This window comes from Poecile atricapillus, chromosome W, assembly GCF_030490865.1.
Source record: "Poecile atricapillus isolate bPoeAtr1 chromosome W, bPoeAtr1.hap1, whole genome shotgun sequence".
NCBI lineage: Eukaryota > Metazoa > Chordata > Aves > Passeriformes > Paridae > Poecile > Poecile atricapillus.
In genome coordinates, this window is record NC_081288.1 from 12,682,546 (window position 1) to 12,710,039 (window position 27,494).

Sequence of the window (27,494 nt, forward strand, 5' to 3'; positions counted from 1 at the left end):
GCCTCTATGTTTAATTTAGACAGTCTTCCTTGCAGCTTGAGAGTACAAAAGACCAGTATCAGTGGCCTGTAGGCCTTTGCACTTGCAGTGCACAGTGGTTAACCATGGGAAAGAAAAGCTATTGAAATTTAATTAGCTGAAGGGTAACTTCTAGTTAATACTGATAAAAATAATCAGCTAGATGCCAGTGAACAGCTGGCATGAAAATCAGACAGCATAATGTCTGTAAAGTTTGATTTGTTTTCTCAAAACAGCTTTATTCCCAAAAAGCTCTCCAACTGACTCCTCTACAAAATAATGTATTGTTTCTTGAGCCCATGTTTTTAGGCTTGTTTGAATTCTGCTTGCTTGGCTGAGATCAAGCCAATTCCTGGCAGCTGGATTTCAGCATATTCATTAAAGGCAATACCGTATCATTGCTTTAAAAAGATAGTAGATTGTAAATAAACAGTGAACATGATGACTCTACAAAAAGCTAGCACAACATTAAGCGGTAGTTTAGCTGAAGGTAATTTCAATTGTTAATGTTTACTGTGTGATGGTTTCAGCAATTCTGAAGGTCTTTTTCCTGAGCAGTGCTGTTCTAAGGCTTAGCTAATTTTCCCTCTTGCTCTGGGGCTAGATCACCCTGTAACAGGACAGTTCTTCCCAAGTACTTCTGTAATAAGCTGATCATGATAGTGTGTCTTGATATGAACATTTTCTTTATTTCAGAAGAAATACTTTATATATACAATTGAAAGAAAAACCTTTCAAGATCATGCTTTCTTTGCTCCTATCAAGATTGCCATCCTAGTTCAGAGTTATAGAAGTGTGGATTTCACAGTGTTGTGTTCAGCCCCTGTGCTGACATGTGGTTAACACCAGATATGCATGAACAGATTTCTCATTTATATCACTGCTACCATGTTGAATTGTTTTATAAAGTAGAAATGTTACTCTAGAAGCAACAAGCTAGATCTATGAGTGCTGGCACCAGCACCAGCTGAATCTTTTTTCCTCTGGGGTAGTGTAGAGTCTCTCCCATGTGTGAGCTGATAGCACAGCACTTCCTCAGCTGGTGGTTCCTGGAATAGCCTTTTCTTCGAGATGCCTCTGTCATTTGGTTGATATTGTACAGTAATGAATGTGGAAACCTTATTTCCTCAGAAGATTTCCCAGTTGGAATTGTATAATTCAGATTGTGCATTACTACTGGTTTCAATGGAGTTCTTGACAAGTTTTAAGCTTAAAAACTGAAAGTGTCATTTGGTCCTTTTCCAGGCACCTCTTTATTAGGGATGCTGATCTAAAATAGCTACTTAGTGTGAAATACAAAGCTCCCATGCTTAGGGTGAAATCTGGAATCTAGATTTCAAGGAACCAGATTTTCATCTTGAGACTCTCACCTACATAATCCACTCAAAGGCTCTGTGGTATCTTGAAATTAGAAGGCAGCTATTTATCTATCATGCTGATGACACGGACATAATTTATATAGAACTTTCTTCTTTTAGTCTTGGCCTTTCTATTCCATTGTTGCTTGAGATTTGACACATTAGAAGTATTAAGGAAGGTCTAATTTTCTCCCTCTGGAAGCTGCAGGTAATGCTGTTTACCTAAACCAGAGGGATATTGTGAGCATTCCTTGTTGCAATAGCTCATTTCTAAATAATCTCATTGTAATTAAAAAAAAAAAAAAAGTTAAAGCCACTTAAAAAGTAGCATTTTGTAAAAGTTTATTGGTGAATATTTACATATTCAGCTTCTACTGTTAGAGCACCAGTATTTGTTTTATTTTATTGCATTTTTAGCTGGTTAATAAGATTTCTTAATTTAGAGTTGCACCTCTCGAATGACGTTTGCTGGATGCTAAATTTTAGATTACATTTACATATGAGACACTCCTATTTTGTTAAGTAGGAAACATGTTATGGGGATAATCAGTTTATCTTAAGCTGTAATTCTATGTCTAGCAAGGATTCAAATTTCTAGGATGGCTAATGGGTTAGTGAAATCTGGTAAAACATCTTTGAGATAAATCCCAGCATAATGAGATCAGTTAGATCTAGTTGTAAAATGGAAGAGAAGCTTAATTTTAATTTTCAGTTGCACAGTTCGGTGCTCTGCTTTTTTTTTTTTTTTCTTTTACAACTTGACAGAGCTCTATCAGAAATTTAGAAAAAATGCTGGAACTGGGTGGATCTTTTGAATATGCATAAACTAGATGGGAGAAACGAAACTAAAAAGAAAGAAGTAGCTACATTCATGTTAGGTTGGGTTTTCTATTCCATGGAAACTAATTTGACTGCACTGTAAATTCTCTGGTGAAAGGATGGGCATGCTTTGCCACTACAAAATCCTTATGTAGGCTATGTGGGCACTAAAATAGTACAGGCAGCAAAGTAACTAACAATTTCAATAAGAGATCTACAGTTCCATATGTGGTCAAGGCATCATTTTCAAATTAGGAAGCATCTGGGTTCTTGGCATTTCTAACACGTTTCTATGTGTTTGGAGTCCTGTCTGGAGCTGAGGTAGTTCACCAGCGCTGGCACAGGCTCGGCGGAGCGCTGAATTTGCTGCTGTGCACGAAGCCCTCCTATCCATAATAAGTGTTTCAGCCCCGTTGCATACACTTCCCAGCAGAGGCCGCCAGGTTATTCCAGCCTCGGGATTTCCCCAGCCAGAGCGGGTCTGTCCCGCAAGAAGCGCAGCGCCCTCAGCCAGCCCTGCCGAAAGGGCCCGGAGCAGCTGAAGGAGCCGCAGCACGCAGGGATGTACCCACAGCAGCTCACGGAAGGCAGCGCTTTGTGTTTGTTGAACCTGGCCATAAGGGGATCTCGGCAGGGAAATGGCTTTCCTGAACGGCGCTGCTCTGGGACACTGAGGAGAGCGGGACCATTAAAACCAAGGCCCAAGCCTGCCAGAGCTCCAGGAGCGCTTGGACAACGCTCTCAGATACACGGTGGGGTCGCTGGGCTTGTCGTGTGCAGGGCCCGCAGCTGAACTCGATGGACCCCGTCCGTCCCTTCCAAGCCGGGACATTCCCCGATTCCCACCTCCCCTGGCACTGCCAATGGAGTTTGCGCTGCCCCACTGCGCCCCCCCGCGGGGGCGGATGGAACTGCCCCGCGCCTGCGCGTCCCCGCCCCGCCTCGCCCACGACGGCGTCAAGATGGCGGCGTCAGCAGCACGCTTAGCGGCCCGGCGGCTTCTCTTGCCCTGGTCCGCCCGCCTGGTGCGAGCGCCCGGCGCGGCACAGCGGGTGAGACGGCAGGGCGGGGAGCGGAGTGGAGCGGAGAGCGGAGCGGAGGGAGGTGCGGGGAGCGTGGGCGCCGCGGTGGCTCCGAGCGCTGGTGCTCGGGCTGGAGTTGGAGGCCGTGGGGCGCGGTGCATGCTGGGAGTTGTAGTCGCGGCGATGGCGCGGTGCACGGCGGAAGGTGTAGTAGGTGATCAGTTGGCGCTGGTCAGGAGGTTTGTGTGTGGCAGCTGGTCTGGGGCTCTTCAGTGTGAGGAGAATGTCAGTAAACTGGAGATGTTCAGCAGGGATGAACTGGGCTGGAACATGTGTCCTGTGAGGAAAGGCTGAGGGCCCGAACTTTGTTCAGGCTGGAGAAACCGTGGCTTCAGCTGGACCTGTGAGAGGTATCTCTGCCGGCACCTAGAAAGTTGTCGGGAAGATAAAACCAGGACTGTCACAGTGGGGCACGGTGGCAGGATGACAGACAATTGGCGTAAGTTGAAACGAGAGTAAAACTGGATGTGTGGCAGTCAAGCAGCGGAGCAGGCTGCTCACAGAGCTTTGCATTTTCTCACCATCTTGGGGGAGTGTCATTACTCAGGTGCAAAAAGTCCTGAGCAAAGTTGTCTGACCAAGCTGATCCTGCTTGGAGCAGGAAGTTGGACTGGAGACCTCCAGAGGTCCCTTCAAACTTGAATTGTGCTGTGACTCTGAACTAAGTGAATTTTAAGAGCTCTAACTTATTCTAGGAGGAGAGTATGTGAGAGCTGGATTTTGTACTTTCATGTTTAGGCAGTTATATGGGGTGAGAAGTCTTTACTTATTTGAAACGTTTGAAATCACAGTTTTTGAGATAGTTGCTTGCTTTAATTTGGGATACATATTTGCATTTCTTGTTATTGAAAAACTGCAGTAAACTTCCCTTCTTTTCTACCCCGCTCTCATTTAATGTGCTTTAACTGCTACATGATTGTGCTGCTCTGATCAGTGGGTGATGGATTTGCAGTCCTGGCGAAGGCCCTTGGGCTTTATCTCCCTTCATTTTAGAAAGCAGGTATCCCAGGAGAGTTCCAGATGCTAAAGACTGCAGGCTCTTGCTGGCAGAAGTGGGAAACAAGCATGGCTGGCTGATGAGAGTAACAGCTCCTGCTGGCTGATGAAATTAATAGCTGCTATGTCAGACTGGAGGGCAGCAGATGCATCTCCTCACTTGTAGTTATCTTCAGGGTTTGTTTCAAATTCAGGTTACTGCTTCCTGTATGTGAAGTACTGGTGAATAGCAGTCCTGAATTCTTTTTCTTATAAATGCATGCTATAAGAAAAATCCACAGACTTAATGCTGAAGCTCAGCAATACATTTTTCAGAAAAGCATCCTTGGATATAACTAAACAATCTGAGTGTGACTGATGATTTTCCTTTCCAGTATGTACATGTTGGAACAGGGAGGCTCACAGTTTCCAAAGCAGCAGCAGAAGTAATCTTAAATGTCCCTGAAACTAGGGTGAGTCCTTTGGAAAATGGCTTGCAAGTAGCTTCTGAAGACTCTGGACTCTCAACATGCACAGTAAGTAACTTACAAAAGGAAGGGTTTTTGTATCTATTGCTGTGTGTTCATTTCCTTGTGGAACTAAATTGCATTTGCATTTCAGTATTTATTAATAACTGTTCCTAGAACTTAAGCCAGGACATAGAAGTCTTAAAGCTTTTGTAGATGTGTAATTAAAATTTTTGTGAAGATCAAAATTTTCTTTTTCATGAAAGCTTGCTCTGTTTAAGGAAAAAATCATAGCAAAGCTGTTAGCTGGTAAAACAACTTTTTTGTTTTGTTCTTCACTGAGGTTGGACTTTGGATTGATGCTGGAAGCAGGTATGAAAATGAGAAGAACAATGGAACTGCTCACTTTCTTGAGCATATGGCTTTCAAGGTGAGTGTGAATATTGACATAGATGTTTACAATGGATTTTAAGTAATTTATCTTTGAAGATCAAGGATGAAAACTTTGTCAGAATTGTGTAAATAAGTTTTCCAAATTGAAATGAGAAAAATAATATGGACAAGTAAGACTTTGGTTTCCATTAGAAAATGAAGCTAAAAGCCTAGTTCTGTGTAACTGTTACACTGCTATGGGTTACACGGATCTAATTTCTGACTCACTTTTACCTTCCTATAATAGTCTTAGAAGACACAGTCACCCTGTAGCCAACTTTTTATTTTCATTTGGGAGCACAGATTTATATCTGACTTTCAAGCTTGGAGAGGTTAGCATGCCAGTTTTATTTCCAGAACACATTTTCTTTTTCTTGATCATGCCTTTTCCAGACAAGAAGTAGTAACTATGAGTAGAAAAATTGAAGGGTCTAATGTGATTTTCTTATTGTTCTGTTTTAGGGAACGAAAAAGAGATCTCAGTTAGACCTTGAACTAGAGATTGAGAACATGGGGGCTCATCTCAATGCATATACATCCAGGGAACAAACTGTGTATTATGCAAAGGCTTTTTCAAAAGATTTACCAAGAGGTAATTACTCTCATTCATCAGAAAAGCTGTAAAGATCAACATGCTTATCCAGCTTCCAGTGAGATGACACAGAATGATGTTTTTGCAGTGTTACAGTCCCTTCCTTGCCATGTGAAAAGTCCGTTCTTGAACTTCACAAGAACTTGAGAATACAGGTTTGGAAAGGAGCCAGGAGGGAAGCTGATATTTGACATATTTTTCACTTCAGAGTCCCAAGATACCTTTTGGACTTCTCTCTTCCTGTCCCCTTGCTATTCTTATTAGCACTTGCTCTTTGGGGTGGGTTTCACTTTTGGAGCTAGATTTTTCTAGTAGTCTGAAAATACTTTTTTTGTTTCCATCTCTATTTGCAATTAGCTGTGGAAATTCTTGCTGACATAATTCAGAACAGTACCCTGGGAGAGGCAGAGATTGAGCGTGAGCGAGGAGTTATACTTCGAGAGATGCAAGAGGTTGAAACCAATTTGCAGGAAGTTGTCTTTGATTACCTTCATGCCACAGCCTACCAGAATACAGCCCTAGGACGGACAATTTTAGGACCCACTGAAAATATCAAGTATGTCCAAAACTATGTCTTTAATTGTGTGGTAACTTTTATATATTGAAAGAGACTTATCTAAAAATGTAGAGAACAGTGTCAGATTTCATTTTTACCCTGAAATTGCACTGAATATAATTTAAGCAGAACCCCTGTATTGCCTTAGTTTCCCTGTAGGCAAGCATCAAAGGGTATGTGAGCTTCTGATGTTCTGTGCATGACTTTGGGTTTTTTTGCCATATTCTCCTGTTTCTTAAAAGTGTATGTGTCACAAAATTGGAAATACTTCTTTTTCCTATAGTTCACATGTTAGGCATTATTGAAAGCACACACAAATACTCTTTCAGCATTTGTTTGGACCAGTAGAGATCAGGGGACTGCTAAATGTGCTGCTTTCTAAGGAAAGGAGATCGTTAGTGCATCTTGTCTCCACATGACTGAGTTGGAATTCCCACTCTGTCTCAGGAAGCTAGAAGAGCTTTTTATCTAGTTCTTATTTGCTTTTTAGAAAGTCACCCTTATTTTAGCTTTCTGCCTCTGCTCTGAACATTGGCAGCACTTTTAATTATTTTGTTAATGTATTGTTATATACATTTATCTCTTTTTATTTTAAGTAAGTAAACTCTACTGACATAGTAGTGCTGTCTCCTTTCCTGTTTTTAGATCCATAAATCGTAATGACTTGGTGGAGTATATAACAACACATTACAAAGGACCCAGAATGGTCTTGGCTGCTGCTGGAGGTCAGTATGGGATATTCACCCTTGATCATGTGAAAATGTGCTTGAAACCATGGCCTGAATATGTGGGAACAACATAATGAACTAGCCATTATTCAGTAGGTCCTGTTCATTGTTAGGCCTGTGTAGCCCTGTGTGTTTTGTGTCTTTATACCCTTTGAGCTTTTGTTCCCTTTTCCTCTCAGTAATATTCCAGAAACCTTAAATCAAGAGCAAGAAGTGAATTGGAGGCCAAAGTCATTCTTCCACGTGGGCAGGAAAATAGGGTCCTAGAAGGTGTGAAGAGGGGAATACCAAGGAATGCAGAGAGAAAGAAGTAACACTGAGGCTTGAAAGAGAGCAGAGAGTTTGATTTGATGTAGTTTTAATGGAAAGCTGTTAAAGAGAACCAAGAAGAGGGAATCATGATGATCTTGTTCTGTATAAAGGGAATGTATGAAGAGTCCAAAAGTGGGGTATTAAAACAGGGGCACAAAAAATTACTGCTTGGTTGAGTCTTTAAACTGTGAAGCAATTTACATTAACTGTTTACAGAGTAACATGACAAAGCATATGAAATACCTTTGTTCAGGGGTTTCTCATGATGAACTACTTGACCTGGCGAAGTGCCATTTTGGTAACTTGCCATCTGCTCCAGAAGGAGGACTGCCACCCCTGCCACCTTGTAGCTTCACAGGTAGTGAGGTAAGCTGCTTGGTGGCTTTTTGATCTGGCCCTTACATCCCCTGACATGTGCTCTCTGGTGAGGAGAGGGGGTGCCACAGACTCAGCACATGAAAAGGTTTCTTGCCCCCAGTGATGGCAGTGGAGTAGCTGCTTTCCAAAGCAGTGCTTCCCAGTCTTTCTTGGACAAGCCTCACTACCACCACTTTTTATGCTTCATCACTTCCTGGAGGAATACCTTCCTTATCCCTGCTCCTACTTTCCTTTTATCCACTTGATTACAGTATTGGAGCATTGCTGCTTGTTAAGAATCACTCACTTGAAGGATTTGGTAGAGAACTGAAGCATCCACGTTCTATTCCCATCTCTTTTCAGATTTTACAAAGTCATCAATTTTCCTTGCTCCTGGTAGTCATAAAATGCTTTAATTTAAGCATTGTAATGCTTCTCTTTGTATATTGGCAAAGTCATCTGAACTTGCTCCAGGGGATACCAGTTAAGGCTGGTGTAAAATTAATCTTCATATGCTTTAATTTTAGTGCATGTTTTATAATCCAGCTGTAATGAAAAAGTCCATTTTCTATTATTTAACTTGCCCTATGCTTGAGTGTGTACAGGTTGCACTAGAGCTGTTCCCCTGTGTTCCAGATTCGGATAAGGGATGACAAGATGCCCCTGGCACACCTGGCCATTGCCGTCGAAGCAGCCGGCTGGTCAGACCCGGATACAATCCCACTTATGGTAGCCAATACTCTGATAGGTAACTGGGACCGGTCCTTTGGAGGAGGAGTGGTGAGTGAACCTGCAAGCACCATCCTGCTCTTAATGAGGTTGGTGGGATCACCCTGACTCGGGTACTGCCAGGACAGGAAAGGGGATCCAGTTGTGAGCCTGAGAGAGTTTGTTACCCAGGATCTAGGAAAATATTAGGAAGTGGTTCTAAACCACTAAAATAGAGGTGACTTGAAGTTTCCAAGCCCTCATGAAAAGTAAGATGTTTTATACCTGTATATCATGAGAACCTGTGGGTATCAGTAATTAATTGTCCCTTTCTTGAACCTAAGTGTCTTTATGATTTTGGCTAAAATCTAGGGTGTTATTTTGCAATGTGGTATTACATGCAAGGAAAGAAAGGGTTGAAATGAAGAGCTGGTAATTAACCTTGTAGCTACTACTGCATGCCCTGTCATAATTGAAATGAAAATGGGAAATCATGGAGATGACTAGTAAATTTTCAAAAAACTTTATATAAAGTAATATCTTCTTCTTCTTTTACCTCAGCAGAATTTGTCCAGTAAACTAGCTCAGATTGCCTGCCATAGTAACCTGTGTCACAGTTTCCAGTCCTTCAACACCTGCTACACTGACACAGGGCTGTGGGGACTCTATATGGTCTGTGAGCCATCCACTATTCAGGACATGGTGCATTTTGTTCAGAAAGAATGGTAAGCAACCGTTTCTCTGAAAGATTGTTTTTCGTGGAGGAATACAATTTAAAAAGAAAGTTTTTAAAGAGAATATTTTTCTCAGTTTGGGCTTGCCTGGGAACAACTAATGCCTCAAATTCTATACTTTGGCACCCAAAGCCAAGTCCCAGCACCCAGGCTTTGGCACTCTTACTTGGAGTGAATACCTTAAGATGTAGGTTTTGTTCCTTGTACAAGAAAATGCAGCAGAGATGTTGTGTTTTTTTGAGTGGCAAATGACAGGAGTCATAAAAGTGTCAGACCTTTTGGAATACTACTCAGTCAGTGTACAGCCTGCAAGCCTCAAGTGCCACCACTGAAGGAGTAAATGATGTGAATAATGAATGTGCAATTACCACAGTGTTAGTAGTTACCCAGTCTGCAGTTGCTGTAGATGATGTAGATGATGTACCACGTTCTGGTGTTAGACAGCTCTAGTAAATGCATAGGGAAATAAAAGTTGAGCTGTTACATATGGAATTTTGAAACCTACAATTCTAGCCAATATTCATTCATCTAAGGCTTAAATCTTTTGAAGGATTGAGGGATGTCTATAGATGCAACTGTAAAGCTTGAACTGCAGATGTTATTAAAAACACCTATATGTTGAAAGCACTTGATTGGGTGAAGTTGAAACAAGTCTTGAAAATGAGGAGTTTCTTTAATCACATAAATTACATATGTTGTGGAGGAAAAGGTTATCACTTTGACTGTGTTTGCTGCAGCTTAGCACCAAGATGATTCCTGGGACAAGAATTTAGTGTTAAGCTATTTAATGCATCCTCCTCTCCTCACAAAATGTTCTGCAGGCAGTGTGGCAAATTATTACCTCAGCAAGAGAGGAGCCAGGAAGTAATGGATTGTTTTCTGGCTAATTACCTCTTACCTAGTTGCTTGGCCCCTACTTTCTTAGCAACACCCATTCTCAAGATAACATAGAGACTGCACTTGCCTCAAAATATTTATTTAATAAAACAGAATACAGCTCTTTTTAAGAGAAAAAGCTTGCTCTTGGGTATATACTGCTGCTTTATATCCCTGGCTTGTTTTCCAAGCTGTCTTACCAGCTTTGTCTACAGAAAAGTAATGCCTGATAGGTGCAGTAATGCCTATGCACCACCTTATCACAGGTAATCTTGTATGCTACCGCCTACCATTATTTAATGACTTTGGATTTAAACTGTTTTTCAGGATAAGACTTTGCACAAGTGTTACAGAAAATGAAGTAGCTCGAGCAAAAAATCTTCTAAAGACAAATATGCTGCTACAACTTGATGGTGAGACTTATGAAAACTTTTTATTCTTTGTGGAGCTGTAGGCTGATAACTGAAGCATTTTTTCCCCATTTTAGGGTCCACACCAATCTGTGAAGACATTGGAAGACAAATGCTGTGCTATAAGCGCCGAATCCCAATTCCAGAACTTGAGGCAAGAATTGAAGTAAGTGGCACTCATGTTGCAGCTTTTAAAAGGCCATCAATTACTTGCTACAGAAAGTAGAAGTTGTATTTCTTACTCAGCTGAGAAAACATTTCCAGCTGAGAAAACTTTCAAGTGTTTTGTTGCCTGCTCCCTTGGATTATACAAAATTAAGATCAGAAATGGTTTTAAGATGGGATTGTAACAAAGATGCGTCTTTTACCCCTTTAAGGCTATTGATGCCCAGACTATTAGAGAAATCTGCACAAAGTACATCTATGATAAGCATCCTGCAGTTGCTGCCGTGGGTATGTGGTATAAATTTCCTTATCCTCCCATAACCCCTCTACACCACTTGCTGTGATTTGAGCATGTGTCATGGCCAACTTTCTCTAACTTCCAGGTCCAATTGAACAACTTCCAGAGTACAGCAAAATCTGCAGTGGCATGTCTTGGCTTCGTGAGTAGTGAATAACAAGAACTTCCAGCATATTTTAGCTTTAAAGAAACAGATAAAACAACAAAAAACACCTGACAAGCCAACTACACCCCTCTTTAAAACTTTGGAGTTGCTTTTGAGAAGATTAAAACTCAAGAACCAGCCACTCCTGTGTGTCTGTATAATGAAGAAAAAATTTGAAACATGTACAGTATTTGCATTTTTATTATAAAACAAGGATTGTCAGTAAGAGTCATTTCTTGACTTTAGTAGCATTCATCACTTGTTCTTGAGCAGCTTTCTTTGCCTTGACCATTTCCACGAGTTCCTGAAGAGAAGGTGGGGAAAAAAGAAACATAACTAAACATGTAACTTGTGCACAACGCTGTAGTTTTGAACAATACATATATTCATTGTGAAACACTCTAGTTCTCAACATAATGAGAAGTCTACATAGTTTTATACTGTAGAGCAATTTCTCTTAGAAACTAGTCAATTGACTGATGGAAGGTCAATGCTCGTGTACCAGGAACTTTACCTACAGGAGGCTAGGGATAAGATTTTACCGTCTGCTAGAGCTTGCTGTCAAACTGTAAGACAAATTTCCTGACACAGACTTTCCTTCCCAGCTTCCAGAGCCACCATTTTCACTTTGGAACATTTAGTCCTTACTGCTTTTTTGGGGTTGAGTTACCAAAACCAAAAAGTTTCCTGTAAGGCTCCATCATCTTGCATGTGTCAGACACTGTCTCTGGGAGGCAATGGAACACTAAAAGCAAAGGATTCTCTCAAGACCTGGACTAGTGACTGTCCCAGGAGGAGGTGAGGGACCTTACCTTATATCGCTTCATGCAGTCTTTTTTTGACCGGCCTGGAACAGCTGCTGCTATTTTCTCCCATCTTTCAGGAGTATTTACTGGATAAGTCTTCAATGCTTGTTCTAAAAGTTTTTGTTCTTCTGTAGTCCAAGGGGATGAATCTAGAGGTGATCCTATTTTTAAATGCAAAAATTACAGAAAGAATAGGTATTTTTTAAAGAGTATAGAAAATACTGTCAAACCTATTATAGTTAGTTTAAAATCCATGCAGTTTTGGGGTGTATTGTGTGTACCAGAAACCCTCAAATCTGGTGCCAGAGCCTGGATCACTTACTTGCTATAAGTTTGTAAGCAAACCTTGAGTAAGTTCTGGGTTACTTTCTTCCTAAGAGACCCAGGGGAGACAAGTGCACAGGAAAGTTTCCCTTTTCACCTTTACCTTCAAATCGTTCTGAGGGAGCAGCACTGTCCATCTGAGGCACCACACCATGTTCTTTTTTAAATTTGTCAAATGCTTTCTTGTTTATGTCATCTTTTTGATGAGGGTCTATGAGCAACAGACATTAAAGAGAATAATTATTGCAAGAATATTAAAGCCAGACGTAATAATAACAACAACACTCTGTAGCAGATTAGTTGCAATAATCACAAAATCTTAAAAAACAATTCCTACTTACTTTAAAACAACAGTAAAGAGGGTGGTAGATTAAAAAAAAAAATCATTCAGGATCCAATAAACTTTTCTCAGTGTAAGATTCTCCAACCCTTATCCTGCTTTATAGTACTCAGAAAAATACTTGTTCCATATAATCTTAAACCTGAATCTGCAACTTCACCAAAATCAAGAGGGATTATTCTCTCGCCTAAGGGCTGTGGCACAAAACTCGATGCATTTCCCAGGGTATGGCCATGTCAGAGAGGCAGGAACACAGAAAATCCAGGTGCTTCTTGTGCCACTATGTGGTTTATAATGCAGAATAACTGCATAACTATTGAAAACTTAGCATGGTTCTTTTTCCTTCTGTAGTGAAATGTGTAATGTCTTTGCAACCTTATTCCAGAGCTCTCTAGGCTTCATTTTTCATTTTTATATTCATTTTTGAAGAGGAAATGAGCCGCATTCATTTAGGTGTCTTACTCTGGTGTTGGATTCCATTAATTTTTTTTAAGTATCTGTAGAGCTTCATCAGTTCCATTTATTTTAGATGCCTTTCTTTGTAGGGAGCTTTCTGAGAGGCCCATTTATCTATCTCTGAGCCCTCATTTCATGTGTCCCAGACATCAGAGCATCAAGCTACACTAAGAGAGTTCCTGAGAGTTGCTGACTTACAAAAGAGCCGTTAGGATGAAAACACTGAATCACATAAATGCTCCTCTAAATCCTCCATTTCTTTTGGGGCTCTAAAGAGGATTTTATCAGGAAACACAGCACCATTCAGAGAAAAGTCAGATGTACAGAAGCAGGCAGACCATGTTATTACAAAAATAACATAATATAGATACCAAGCTTTTGGAGACTCTTTGCTTTATTGATGACATCTTTTGCTGTTCGTTTTATTCCAGTAGTAGAGTGCAAGTTCATGTAATTGGCAATAACTTCCCATCTAAAGCAAGAACAGAAGGGATAAACCAGCATATTATGTAATATCTTCATACAAGCAATGGTCAAGCTCCTGTACACTTTTTTATCAACTCTTGAGTTAAGTTCAAAAATACTTAAATATGTATAAAATTCCAGAGTAGCTATTCTGGAAAGCTTTCAGTCACTAACTGAAGAATTCAACCAGCTTGGGTGAACTTCTTGGTTCCAAGAAAAAGGATGGGGTAGAATGTAGTTAAGTGCCAATTCTCAAAATTCTGCTTAGCTACTGCTTTCCTGAATTCCCCAAACACCTCTGGCACTAAATACTGCAGGCTCCATTGAGGGGCTGAGAAGTTACTAACCCTATGTCCACTGCCCCCCAGAAGAACGCCTAAACATCAGGTAAAGGGGATTAAACAGGAGAGAGCTGGAACAGCCCTAGCCCCAAGATTATTCCAAGTGGATTCTTACAAAATGGAAGGCAGAATGTACCCCTGATCAGACAGGAGCATTGTGTGCCTTGAGGACTAACTGCTGAGCTGCAGAAACAGGCACTGGAGGTATCACCTCCATGGAGTATGGCAGCTTTTTTTTTTTTTCCCCCGTAAGCATCCAAATCTTGTAATGGAGGTTTGAAAGCTGTGTAATCCTAAATGGAAGAAGGCATTTCATTTCTGGAAAAAATACTTAAAGCATGCTCATTTTGATGCTTAGCACTAAGCTGAGTGCCAGTGCTGCTTTCTGTAAACCCCAGCCTTTCCCTTTTCTCTCTGGCTCTCCCCTAAAGAAAGCTGGTGCACTTAACTCCTATCTTGGGATATTTTCCTTCTACATGTAGAGGAGAAACCAGCCTCACATGTATTGTGGAGCTCCTGGAAGTAGCTTACACACTTGCACTCCTACCCAGCTGCACCCCAGTCACCGGTGTGGTTTTGTTCTCTCCTTTAAGGACTGGAGCCTACCCTGGAGTAAGCCCTGTGCAAACAGGCACCTCAGCACCATCTTGGTAGTGGACTGAGGCCCATATCTCAGAGGAAACAAGATATAGGGCCAGAGCTAACTCCAGTGACACAAAGAGCATGGTACCAAGGAAAAACAAACCACTGGCTGCTTGTGAGTCAAGGAAAAGAAAGATGTTTAGGAAGTCCTTATACTGACAAAATACTTTGGGTGATCTGAAAATATGTTTTATTATGCTTGTTTTTTAATTAAAAATTGTTAGTAAGGGCTTTTAGCACCAAACCTGAGAAGTACCTTGAGTTAGTCCCTGCTGGAAAGAGGTTCACAGCTTTAATTAACAACTGTAAATCATCCTCTGGCCAATTTTTGCTTCCCCCTCCACCGCCAGTGGTTGACTTTTCTGAACTCTTTGTTGCTTGGCGCATACGAGCTTCTGCCTCTTCTTTCTCTCGCCTTATTTGTTCATTTATTTCTTCTATCTAAAGATTGTAAATAAGCATTATTTATTTACTTACTGAATTATTGTTACCTTTTACAGTGACAAAACCACCTCTCTGGACTTGCTTTGAACCTTGGATTTTGTTTAGTTTCTGTTCTCTATATTATACATAAGGAAACAGAGGAGCTTATCTGTTCCAGTATTATTTCCCTTATTCCATGTGTATATTTTTAGGATTTAAAGAGTAGGAATTATAGCAGAAGTCCATCACATGTTCACTAGGAAATTAAATTAAGACCCCCAGAATTAAAGCAAAAGTTTTCAACCTTGTGTGAATGTCTAGGCTAACACTTGACTTAGAGGGACAGATCCACAAAAGTATTAAGACCAGTAAGGGCAATTAAACACCCATTCTGAATACACCAATTCTCAAATCTTGCAGCCCATCTGGTATGTAAGCCTGATTATGTCAGTACAACTGTAGTAATGGAGAACTTTTAACTTGGTAACTAAAATCTGGAGTTCATTCTAAGTGGGGTAGATGTCTATATGTAGTTTTTTAGTGAGCTAAAAACGACTTCAGTTAACCCACTGCATATTTTTGTGACCTGTAATCACATCTCGAGACTGTGGTGTGACACATCTTTAATCATCTGCTTCTGAGCGGGCCCAGTCCAATCTTGGCAGTATTAGAAGAGCTGTGCACTTATGGGTGTTGGCAGGATGCCCAAAGGTGAGAGCAAGATGCCTATTTCATAAAACCTTCCTGGCAAAAGAAAAGTTACCTGATAATTTTTACTGGAATAGTTTTAACAGCTAGGAAGGGGACTGCCCTGCATTTGGAAACCCTCCTGGACAATGGAATACTGAATTCAATTCCATGTAGAACAAGAGGCACTTCAGTCTTAAATTGTCTATGAGTAAACTTGACCCTGGGCTGGGGGCAGATCATATTCCCCACCATGGAAAAAAGTTTGCAGCTGTGAATCCACAGTAGATGAGAAAGCACCTTACTCTTTCTGCAGGATGTAGGTTCAGCTTTTAGTTCAAATGGCTTTTCCCCAACAGCAAACATAACCAGGTCCTTGCTGAGTTTTGTTAATTTTTGAGTCCGTGTGTCTTGCATTCCCATTCCTTGGAATCCAACCTACCAGCCCTTCTAGTGCCTACAGCCTGCAGCACACTTAAGTCCTTTTGTGGATCTATCCTCAAGTCATAAACACTAGACTAGTACCTTTCCTGTGCAACAGAATATGTTAAGACTGCCTTCCTTCCCTCAAGGTAACTGCTACACATTGTTGGGCAAAATGAAATTCCCCTACTGTTTCTGTATACTGTACAAGAGGTAGTTTTTGTATTCTTTACAGATAAAAATGTTTATTTTTTTTTCTTGGTTGACCCTGTTAATTTGACCAGCCATGAACTGCACAATGTAAAATGGAGCAGACAGAGATCCCTCTGCCTGTGGACTCTCAAAATCAAGTCTTCATGTTTTAACAAGCACGATTCCACAATAGCTATGCTGTATCTTACTTCAATTTAGACAAGTTGATTTCACAAATTATTCTGTTATTTTGATTCGACACTCAGCATAATTACCTGTTTTACTACAGCCGCCTTTCCTCCTTCCCTTGTTGTGGATGTAAGTGCTTCATTCAAGCATTGCAGACTAAAAATAAATTATTAAGTTACAATGGAGAGCTAGTAGAAAAATGGGTATCAAAATGAACAGAAAGCAGCAGGAAGACTTACCTTGCTAGCTCAAGACGATCACAAAGCTTTTCCACCTCCTCCATCATTTTAACACAATCTGCCTCATTATCAGAAAAGTAATTCCAGTTCTGGAAGCAGAAATACACGTTCTACAAAGTTCTTGAACTTTATTGTCCTATTCCTTCAGACAAAGGCTTAACACACAGTATTCTGCATTCCACTGCTGCATTTGGACCTATTTGGTCAGCTTTAGTCATAACTCATACCCATGTAAGTATGTGTTTTAGTGTTTTTCAGTAAACTCATATTCCACACCCATCTCCAGCCCTAAGAACAAGCAAACACCTGATACAGTCTGATTTAAGCACAGTCTGATTTTAAACACAGCAATTTGTCTGACATTTGTCTGTATTTCACTGTAATATTTAAATACCTTGCATGTTGTTCTCAGTTTTTGCCTTTCTTTCTTGATTGCTTTCTTCTGTATTTCTTTTTCCTTTTTTGCTACTAATGCTTGCTGCCTAACTTCTTCTTCCTCCTTTTCTTTTGCTAACCGTGCTGCTTCTAATTCTGCTTGTCTTTGCTGCAATCAAAAGGAAAAAAATTCCAAGTGAAGAAATCCTTGAAGTCACATTGTTACAGGGTCATTCAGTCATCCAATATCAAAATGTGTTGTTTCTGGTTTGGGTGAAGTTTTGTGTGTATGTTTGAGGGTTTTAAAATACATAAATACTTGAATGTTTGGTTTTCCAAGAATTTTGAGGGAGATGATGAAATACATACCATTTGGCATTAAGTCAACTACTCACTCTGAGGACCCTCAGTTTATAAATCCTGACTTCCTCTACAACAAAGATACAAACCCATATGTAATTTCCTACGCCTGTCTCAGGAGTATAAACTTCATGGTCCAATATTTCTCCTGCATCATTACTGACATTTTGCAGTGTTCTAATGTCTTCTAAGTCATTTTTCTGGACATTACAGTTCACTTTCATTCCTGTATTTCAGAGCCATCTTTTCCAAATTGTTAGTATTTATCAAGTATGTTCTGTTACCTCAGAGCATTTCATACCAACCAACCATTCACAAACCACATGCACAAGGCAAGCAGACATATCCATTTAGTGCACTTAATGCTTGCCTTGAAACTAGAGGAAGTGTTTGCAACAAAAGAACTCAGTTTTCAAAGGTGTTTTGTTTCAGATCTGCATTCCTTGTTTCCATCTCCTTCTCAGAAGACTGCCAGCCTTGCACTGCCTGCTGCACAGGCATAAAAGACAACACATCTTTGAACCCCAGTGTAATTCTATCAGTAGTCTTCTGACACATGTAGGACCTGAAGCAGTTCATCAGGTGTGAATGAAGCAGAGTTTTTCAACCCAATAAAGTACTTCACTTACTTTTTCTTTTGCCTCCTGTTCTTTTCGTTTTGCTTCTACCTTTGCTTTCTTCTCTGCTTCCTTCTTTGCCTTTTCTTCCTCTTTAAATTTCTTTATCCTGGGATCACAGCTGTATGCATTGTCTGGCAGAAGAAAGGAAACATCATGTATAGAAGAAAACCAGGAGATTTCCACAGTAAACTAATCTTTCTTTAAAGAACAGCAGTTTATGTGCTCACCAACAAGAGTCCTAATTCTGTTCATTTCTTCTTTTTTTCTCAATGCTCTGGCAGCTCTGTTCTGCTTTTCAATCCACCTCCTTTCATCTCGACTAAAAGGGAAAGCATAGTTCGGTGCTAATGCTCTACAGTACCACTGTTAGAAATTCATCAACAAGCTTCTTAAATAGTTTCCCCCACACATATGTTCTTCTTTGAATACTTCAAAAATAGACTTCAAAAAAATGAAGTTCCAGGCCCTAAGCTTGTGTAAAAAATGCTAAGTGTTTACATAGTTATATAAACCTGACAAACCAAGCTGCTTATCTGTCATTGTAGGGAATGAGATCATGGACTTTTTTTCCAAAATGCAATCCACTTGCTTACCTAATGTTAAACTTAAGCAAAACAACAGAGATGCTAGCATATGGTTCAATTAAAGGACAGCAGTATAAGCAATGTCACAATTATCTTGTTTTGAAGGATATAGTCATGTCAAGTAAATCCATCTGCACAGAAACAACACTATGAAGTAGCATGATACTCTTGGTAAAGTCAAGCCAGATCCATTCCTGTAAAATACGGCTCAGGTTATAGATAGGCCAACTGAATAATCTGAAATATTTACCAGTGCTGTCAAGAAAGGCAAATTTTTAGTGTGGGGTCTATAGCCTCATCCACACAACCACACAGAGAACAATAGAGGGGGCAGGGAGGTTGGAACTATGTGGTATTTAAAGCTCCTTCCAACCAAAACCACTCTATACCTCAGAACAAAGAAAACAATCCACATAACTGAAAAGGACACTAATATGAGTAGATTGAAGCTTTAAAACATGAGCAACATCACCTTTGGCAAGAAGGGGTAGCAAGAATCATGACCATCTGAACAGCAGCTGTAATGTAGTTCTCTCTCCTAAGTACAGCAGACTAGGTACCATTTGTCTAAATATCTTTGAGAAAGGACACTAATGACAGGAATGAGCAGAAAAAAAGAGCTATGCAAATAATTCAAGATCCTCCCAGTGAGAAGCCTAGAGGTTCATCTGTATGATTTACCACAAGTACAAATGATAGGGAATTGATTACAGTGTCTCCACAGAATCTTCACAGGAGAGAATAATGGGTCTCGTGAGGCTCAAGAAATTCAATAGCAGAAGAGGCACAAGAGAAGAGAAATGCCTATCTACAGCCTAAATATGGCAGTTTCTAACACAAAGAAAGCCAGCCACTGAATCTAAATACAAAACTGATTTCTAGCCAAACTTGAAAGAGATTCATACAATGCAAGTTATGGTCTCACAAGGATTACCAAGTGAAAGGTTGTGTCCTGTGAAATGTGTGTTAGACTAAATGATTTGGTGCTCCAACATTAACATTCTGTGTTTACAACTGTAGGAAGGATAAAAACAATGTATTTTCCAATGGCAACATGGGCTGAATAATTGAAACTATCACTACATCAACAAATACATAATTTTTATTAAAATCAAGCCATAAGAACTCATCTCTCCAAATTCTAGGAAGTATCACTTTCTCAGTACAAGTTAAAGAGAAATGATACCTGCATGCTCATCCACTCTGTCCTGGCTCCAGGCTCAGCCTGTGCTTGGGACTGGCAGGAATTGCAAGTCTGAACTTAAATGAACACACATTTCAATGCACCTCAGATATACCTCTGTGAGGCAAGCAGGAACTACTTCAATTACATGAACAAGCCCATGATAAGTTCAGTTCAAGTCCATGACTGATGCCTAAGCTGGGAGAGTGGAATTCAGACTTAGCTTAGCTACCTTTCTTCCTATGACTTACAGTCTAAGAGACAGTTAGAAAATCTTGCTGTATCAATCTCTCAGTTTCCTGTCAAAATTATTTTTACTTACATACCATTCTGCTTTTTCTTTTTCCTCTTCATCTAAATAGGAAAACTCTCTCCAGGAATCAAAATTATACCTAAAGTAAATTTAAGGAAAAAAACCAAAAAACCATTACTGACTTTTTTGGACTAAACTCACCTCCCTTTACTAGGAGAGCTTAAACACCTAAGACATCTCCACTAGAAACACAGGTTAGGTGAGATAAACCTGACTTCCAATCTATGGGTCAGTTCAGTTCTCAACCATTGTGGTCAGAAATTCCCACTGCAACCATGAATTTACAAGTGCATGGATTAGCCAGGAGAAAGCCAGGTCAGTTTGTGGAAGGCACAAACACCTGTGGGGTAATACTGTGACACTATGAGGTTGGGACAGCCCACAGCAAACAACCCACACACCAAAGCCCTTTATATTGAATGTCTTGAATACTGTGAATAGAAACAGAGGCATCAGCTAACTTACCAAAAGGAATAGAATGCATCTACCTCCTCAAATGAGGAGTTCATGTCCCCAAGTTTAGGTACATTTTTCTTATTTGACCACCTGAAAATACATGGATATATTCAAGAAATAATATATACAATCTTCATAAAAGGGCATTTGTTAAGTACAGAATCGAAGTCCAAGGCTCCCTCCCACCAATACAGAGGGGGCTCCAGGAAAAAGGAACAGAACAGGAAAGTTCCTCCTAAGTATCCTCCAGACTGGGCATTTTTGGGGGAGTTTCCCCAAAAAAGCAACCTTCTCCTGCCTGAGTGCCTCCTGCCTTGTGCCTCAAGACAGATGGAGCACAAGCTATCTTTATAGATAATCAGTTCTCCATGCATATTCTTCTGGTAGTGGAGCTTACAAAAAGTGGGCAGAAAGTGCTCTGTGAATAACACAGCTCTGTGGTAGCGTGCAGGAAGTCTCCACATATTCTAATGGAGTGCAAGGGAATCATGCATACTCTGCCTCCACTGCATTTTCTAGGGAAATCTTCCACGAACTCTAGAATTTGTTGTTCCATGACACAGTATCCATTTCTATTGCAGTGAATGGAAAAACCTCATCTGACAAGCACTGACCCAGGTCTGAAGTCTATGGAATATTTGATACTGAAAGATTCAGTAAGACTAAATAATAATTGTTCAGAATGTTGTTAAGTGCCTCATGCAATTAAACACTTCTATACAGGGAAAAGTTGACAGGTTTCTATTGTAACAACCTTAATACCAAGTTAATTGTCAACCATGAATCAAATTCAGAAGAAATCACACAATGTAAGAGAGAACCACCAATATTGACAGTTAAAATTATCTTCTCTTTTAAACAGCTAAATCATGACTATTACTACTGTCTTCTGTTAATGTCTCACTCTCAGAAGAAAGTAAGTTTTAAAAAAATGAATTTTTAGTCAGCAGCCCACTAACATTTGGTACTCTAAGTAATTTTAAGATGAAACAATGAGTTGTACAAAAAGAGCAGCAGGTAATAGGAAGCTGAGAACTTTTTTTAAAATTGGAAAAAAACTCAATGCCATTAATGTGACAGTTCAGATTATTTTTAAATTAAATAAAAAATAATTGCAACTATTTTAGTTGTATTACATTTCTAAGAAATTAATACATCTCTTGTTACAAACACAATCAAAATGAGTTTGCAAATGCTTATTCTCCAGCAACAGCAGAGGCTGTCAGACATAGCTTACCTGGCATTTCTTTCAAAAACTGGTGAGAAAACTTCAAAGAAGTTTTCTTTTGCTTCACTTTTGGAAGGTACAGAGTTATCGAAAGTTGGATCTATGCTGTTAAATGCTCGTCGTTTCACAGGATCAGATAATATTTCATAAGCTGAAAGTTACCAGACATAAGGTTGTAAATGTTTAAAAAGATGTTCTCAGATCTGTGTTTGATCTATCTGTAACGTTCTGTAAAGCTTGATGTTTAATTATTTCAGTGACATCAGAAAGCATTGCTGTCTATTCCTGTTAAACTAAGTAGGAGGAAAACATTTATGAAAAAAAACACATTTAACCATTAAGATGTAAAAAAACAGATAATATTTAGTTTTATAGCAGTAAATTTTGTTCAGACACTGGGAGTTTGGGCATGACATCTTCAGACTTTTATCCTACACCAGATCCTTGCAGATAAACTGACAAAATGGTCTCCTAAGGCACAGAGTAAAGGCAGTCCCTGAGTTAATGTGTTGTTAGAATGGGCAAGAACAGGAACCATTCATTAGAGTTTTTGCAGTTCATGATGAAGTTGTACTGAGTTTTGGATAGAATATAAAACTCCACACGAACTCTCCAAAACATGCAATCACTCCCTGTTTTCCTGTTCTTACACCCCTGCAGTTGAGGAGCATCACATTACTAATATTCTGGAAATCACACAAACTGTATCTTCAGTACTCACTTTGTCAATGAAGTGTGGAGTTTTACAATGACCACTATTTTTCAGTAAGAATGAAAAAGCAAAGGAATCAAATTTGTGTAGCAATCATTCATGGACTTCTGTGCCCGCACCCCTACCAGAGGACACTGTAGCATGAACACTGGATGTAGCAGGTGATAACCTGGAGGACACCTTGGTGCTCTGCTGTTCTGTAAACTGATCTCACCGCACATGTCAGTGGAGAGAGGAAGGAATGACAGTGGCCACCAGTGAGCTGCTGTCTGCCAGTCTACCCTTTCCCTCTGGGAAAGGACTTCCCTCCACCAATACTCCAAATGACCCCAATTATCCTGCCTCAGTAAACCTTATACCATTTTCCTGATACAGGAAATTCTGTGCACATCCATTGGTTCCTCTTCCATTTAAGAGATGTCCCTTCCACTCACAGATCCCCAGTTCTACTCACACTCAGTTCCCCAGCTCTGTATCTCCCATGCATTCCTTTGTCAAACCAAGTTCTGAATCAATCTATGTTCTCCCAAGTGTTTTCCAAGTTTTTTCTCCTTGTTTCATTACTGTTTGCTTCTACTCCAGGTCCCCCTTTCCTACAATTGCATTTTAGTATTTCCTTCCTCCAAAATGCTGCCTGGGAGCATTATTCCTTTTCTTTCCTACTTTGTGCTTTCCTTTCTGTTTACCTCTGAACTTGGATTATAAGCAGTTAGGAGGGAAGATTCTATCATAGTTTGCTCCATGCATGTAGAACACAGAACATATTCCTGAATTCACGTGCAGGTAGTTCTCAACATAGATATCTGACATAGATTTCTGACAGGACTTCAACAGAGAAACTATTTCCTTTGGCAACCTTCCTCCTCCTGACAACTCCAAAGGAGGCTGAAAACATCATCTAACATATCTCACACTAACTAGTATGTGTAAGAAGACATTCAGAGAAGGAAGTTCAGAAACACAAACTCCAAGATTTCCTCCTGCTTCAACCTTACTGAGTGGAAATAATTTGTTTAAAATAAATGAAAAAGCCAAGCTCTCAAGCTTTTCTAGAGAAGTAAGTCATACACCTAGAACAGGCCCTATGGTTTTGGAATTGGCCAGCAGTGGTATTCCGGGTCATAGAATCTTTACAGTTGGAAAAGACCTCTAAAATCAGAGTCCAGCCATTAATCCTGCACTGCCAAGTCCAATACTCCAGGCAAGAGGGAAATGTTATTTACTTGAGTACACTTGCTCATCTGTGGGCAAAAATGAGCAGCTAAAGAAACTGATGACCTGGATCAAATCAACACATGTTCTGTTGTCAGAGCAAGCACATTAGAATTCAGATTTTCTGACTGCTGTTGGTGCCTGTAGGGAATTGCTCCATGGCTCACTAGTTTATCCAAGGTATGGGACCACCTCCAGGGGTTCATCTGTGTGTGCACTGCTATGAGTGTCACATTTTGTAACAGTTTGGCAGCCAAACATCTGTCAGCTCCCATTCTGCTTCTACCCACTGGGAAGTTATACCTAATGTGATCTATTGATGCAGTGTTCTAAAATGGATAAAGAATTTCCCCAGCTGTTTAGTCATTGATAATTTCTTAAAATCCTAATGAAGCACAACAGATACATTTCTGATGATCAAGTAGATTGAGAGAATATCTAACAAACGAGATCAATTGCTTACCTTTAGTTATGCAAGTAAAATAATCGTTATCACCTTCTCCTATCTGTTCCCCTGCAGCTTTTCGCTTGTCTGGATGATGTTTCAAAACCATGGATTTATCTAACACATAAATGCATTACAGTTAGAAATGCTTCATCAGAAACAGTTTCAAACTATAAAGGAATATAGTAATTCCAATTTCTCTAGTTCGAAACTTAAATAAAAATATAAACCAAGCAGTCAGATCTGGCAAAAACAGAAGTTAGTGAATTTTCTTTGACCTAACACTATAGTTAGAGTTAACATTACTTCGTCTTTGCTGGGACATAACCACAACTTAGAAACTATATTCTCTATTTCACCTCAACATCTGAAGAAGTCTCTGAGACTTATTCTACTATTACACCTAGCAAAGTGCTTCAGCATCTGTACGTGTACAGTTAGCTTCATAACTGAAAAAATAATTAATGTAATTTTAGTTGTTACTTCTAATGAAAAACAAAATAGCTCAGGTAAAATAAAAAAATTGTATTCTATTCTTTTACTGAACTTCTGAACATGATCCAAAGTGAAATTTAGCAGAAAACTACAGTCTATAAATGCTGTAGTGCACTTCCCCATGACTAACACTGAGAAGACACACGAGACTTTGGGTTAAATTCACCCTCTACTCAGGCTTTGAATCCTAAGGCACAACTGGCACATACAGAGAGAGCATCTACTGAAGGTGCTACCAAGGCTGTCTTGGTGTTTAAAAGGTAAAACCAGATTTTAGACCGACTTCTTTGCCAGAAGATCTTGCCATATTACCTTACACCGCACACTGTACCTTCTTGGTTCTCTCTAAAATACCAGAGAAGATACCCTGCAAGCAGTTACAGCAACCTGTCTCCTGAGAAACAAATCAGAATCCTTCTTAGAAACAGGAAACCACACTATACACAGGTGGCAAAGGCTCACATCTCTACAGCACCATGGAATGCTGTAGATAGAATAGAGAGTGCTCTCCAGAGAGAGGCTCTGGTTCTTGCTCAGAAGATCAGTGAGATTGCTGACCACCACCACCAAAACAATTGCTATTCTATTCCAAAGCAGCAAATGCTCCACAGTGGTGTGGAGCACCTGCTTGAGTCAACATGATTTCCTGGGTAAGTTGGAAATTCACTGATTTTTCATCCATTTTCATTTGGGAGTATCTGGAGACAGTGATTTTTACTACACCAGCACAATTATACAGGCAATTGTTCACAAGACCTGTTCACAAAGCCATCAGCTAATACCAGAAAGCCTACTGAACAATCTTCAGAGTATTTTAAAATCTTCCTCCAGTAAATATTTGCATCCCTCTTGCAAAGTCAAGAACACTGCTTTCCAGAAATAAAGTTCTGAAGCCCAACATGCTCCATTCCCATGCCACAGCCACGCTAGCATGACTGCTAACAGCAGCCTTTTTGTAAACATTCAGCAGGAGTAACGTGGCAGCTCAACACTCTCAGGTGGGCTGCAAGGGAACCTCTGGGAACACAAGGGACAGCCTATTCTTCTGCCTTTCACTAAGCCTGACTGCACACTCAAAAACATAGACATCTATAGTTACACTCTCAAGGCTGTTGAAAAATCACAGGTCAGGAAGCTGAGATGTGAAAGTTTTTAATTCCCTAGATTCAGGCTTCTGGATTTCAGAGCAGTGACATAAATTTAAGAGGCTGGTAGGCAACACAAATCAAACTTTTACGCCTGGGAGAGTAAAAAACCTTGTTCACAACATGCAGGTATTTTCACTGGAAACCAGTTGTGTACATCTGATAAAAAGGTTATGCTTATGAGAGAAGGGTACTTACGAGCTGCTTTTATTTGTTTCTGAGTAGCCCTGTATCGTATATTTCCCAGTCCAAGAACTGCATAATGGTCCTGATTCTGAGAGAAAACAACCACAAACCCTAATAAACACTCATAAATACAAACTAAACACCACAACACATGCAGAAATCCAGTTCTCCTCCCCATCTCTTAAAGGCAAGAGAAAGAATTCTTCCCTCTCTCAATAAATATTGGGAAAAGACTATAGGAACAACTGTCATAAATTATTGAATAATTACTGAATAACTGAATATCGATAAAGTAAGCCACTGACACAGAAATCCAAGTAGCTTAATCTAAATTGGGTTGAAGCACTAGAAAATTCACTTATTGGAGAACTGAACTGCTGTTGTTAATATTAATGAATGCCAAGGTAACTCCAGAATAAAGGAGATGGTGACAGGGGGAAGATACACTTAATACTTTCAGGTAGTAAAATAAAAAGCCGCAGCTCAAAACTAAGATCTTACCCTGATGTGTTTGCCTTCACACACCAGATATTATGGTAAGGGACACAAACTGATTCAGATGGGTGTACGAGGGGAAGAGGAAGGAGATCTTTAGCACCTGGGCATGGCAAATAACCTTGATGGGCAAAACTAGTTAACAGTAACCGGTATTGACTGAATACCTTCCAGTCCTTTGGGTCAAGAGTTTTTAACATAGGATATTCCTCAAGCTGCAGTTCTTCATCTCCTGATTCTTCAGAAAGCTCCTTCTCATCTTCTAGCTCCTGGAAAGAGGCAGAAACATTTATGTTTCTCCTCTTAATAAATGCTTCAAACCATCTTCCCACAGGTTCCACTTGACAGAGTACTGATGCTATAAGCAAAAACATAAAAGCAACTTCACCTTCTGTGGTTTCCTTTTTTTTTTTTTTTTAAATTAAACCCCCATCAAAACCCACAAAAGTGCAGCATCACACAAGGTTACAGATCGCTAAATCGTCTTTGTCTCTGTATACACCAGAGTGTAAAAAGCAGCACACGTGCCCATCAGACGGGACCTCCGAACGCTTCGCCGTGCGCTCACATCTGGAAAGGTGCTTTCAAGTTAAAGGAACACGCGTGTCAAACGATATTAAATACAGTCCTATTGGCAGCGGAGGAGGCAACCGCGGCAGCGATATTAAATTTGGATTGATCTTCCCCGCGTTCCCGCTCCCCCTTCCCAGGCCACTCCCTCCGGCAGCGAACCCAGACTTGTTGCTCGCACACGGGCTGAAACGATGCCGGCGAAAGCACAGCACGCGAGACGGAGACAATTAAAGTCAAATAAACAGGGAAGTTCTTCGAGACCGGCCAATTTCCCAGCTCCGGCACCCGGGCGGGCGCTCGAGGGCGGCCTTTCCGCGGCGCAGGCCCCGCCGGCCCGCGGTACCTACCGGCCGAGAGCGGCCTGGTGACGGCCGAGCGCTGCCCGTCCCGCGCGGGGCCGCGCAGCAGCGCCATGGCCGCGGCCTGGGCCTGCCGCGGGACCGGCGCGTGGGGCGCCCACAGCGCTTCCGGGGCGGCGGCGGCGTGCGGCGCCATAAGCGGCCCGGCCGGACCTCCCCGGGCCCCGCGGGGTCCGCCGCGACCCCGCCGCTCC

At 40.6% G+C, this 27,494-nt stretch overlaps 2 protein-coding genes across 4 annotated transcripts; one reads left to right on the forward strand and one right to left on the reverse strand.

The window, feature by feature from the left end:
- The first annotated feature begins 3,043 nt into the window (after positions 1–3,043).
- On the forward strand, positions 3,044–11,217 carry LOC131591382 (mitochondrial-processing peptidase subunit beta-like). Of its 2 annotated transcripts, none has more exons than XM_058861998.1 (13): positions 3,044–3,247; positions 4,648–4,788; positions 5,063–5,149; positions 5,614–5,743; positions 6,101–6,299; positions 6,945–7,024; positions 7,593–7,705; positions 8,333–8,476; positions 8,966–9,129; positions 10,342–10,427; positions 10,502–10,590; positions 10,802–10,877; positions 10,973–11,217. In XM_058861998.1, the coding sequence occupies exons 1-13, from the start codon at positions 3,059–3,061 to the stop codon at positions 11,035–11,037; spliced, it is 1,563 nt and encodes a 520-aa protein (XP_058717981.1). In that variant the 5' UTR covers positions 3,044–3,058; the 3' UTR covers positions 11,038–11,217. The 2 variants fall into 2 exon arrangements, with proteins under 2 accessions (XP_058717981.1, XP_058717983.1); XM_058862000.1 differs by having other exon boundaries at positions 8,969–9,129.
- LOC131591381 (dnaJ homolog subfamily C member 2) lies at positions 11,200–27,482 on the reverse strand. 2 transcript variants are annotated; one of them, XM_058861996.1, is made up of 17 exons: positions 27,289–27,482; positions 26,536–26,726; positions 25,886–25,961; positions 24,066–24,164; positions 21,688–21,829; positions 20,460–20,540; positions 20,008–20,073; positions 18,142–18,233; positions 17,924–18,045; positions 16,954–17,103; positions 16,560–16,648; positions 16,407–16,476; positions 14,663–14,847; positions 13,330–13,430; positions 12,266–12,373; positions 11,845–11,999; positions 11,200–11,336 (listed from the first exon to the last, which is right to left on the reverse strand). In XM_058861996.1, the coding sequence occupies exons 1-17, from the start codon at positions 27,434–27,436 to the stop codon at positions 11,262–11,264; spliced, it is 1,950 nt and encodes a 649-aa protein (XP_058717979.1). In that variant the 5' UTR covers positions 27,437–27,482; the 3' UTR covers positions 11,200–11,261. The 2 variants fall into 2 exon arrangements, with proteins under 2 accessions (XP_058717979.1, XP_058717980.1); XM_058861997.1 differs by having other exon boundaries at positions 26,536–26,637; positions 27,289–27,393.
- Between the last annotated feature and the right edge of the window lie 12 nt (positions 27,483–27,494).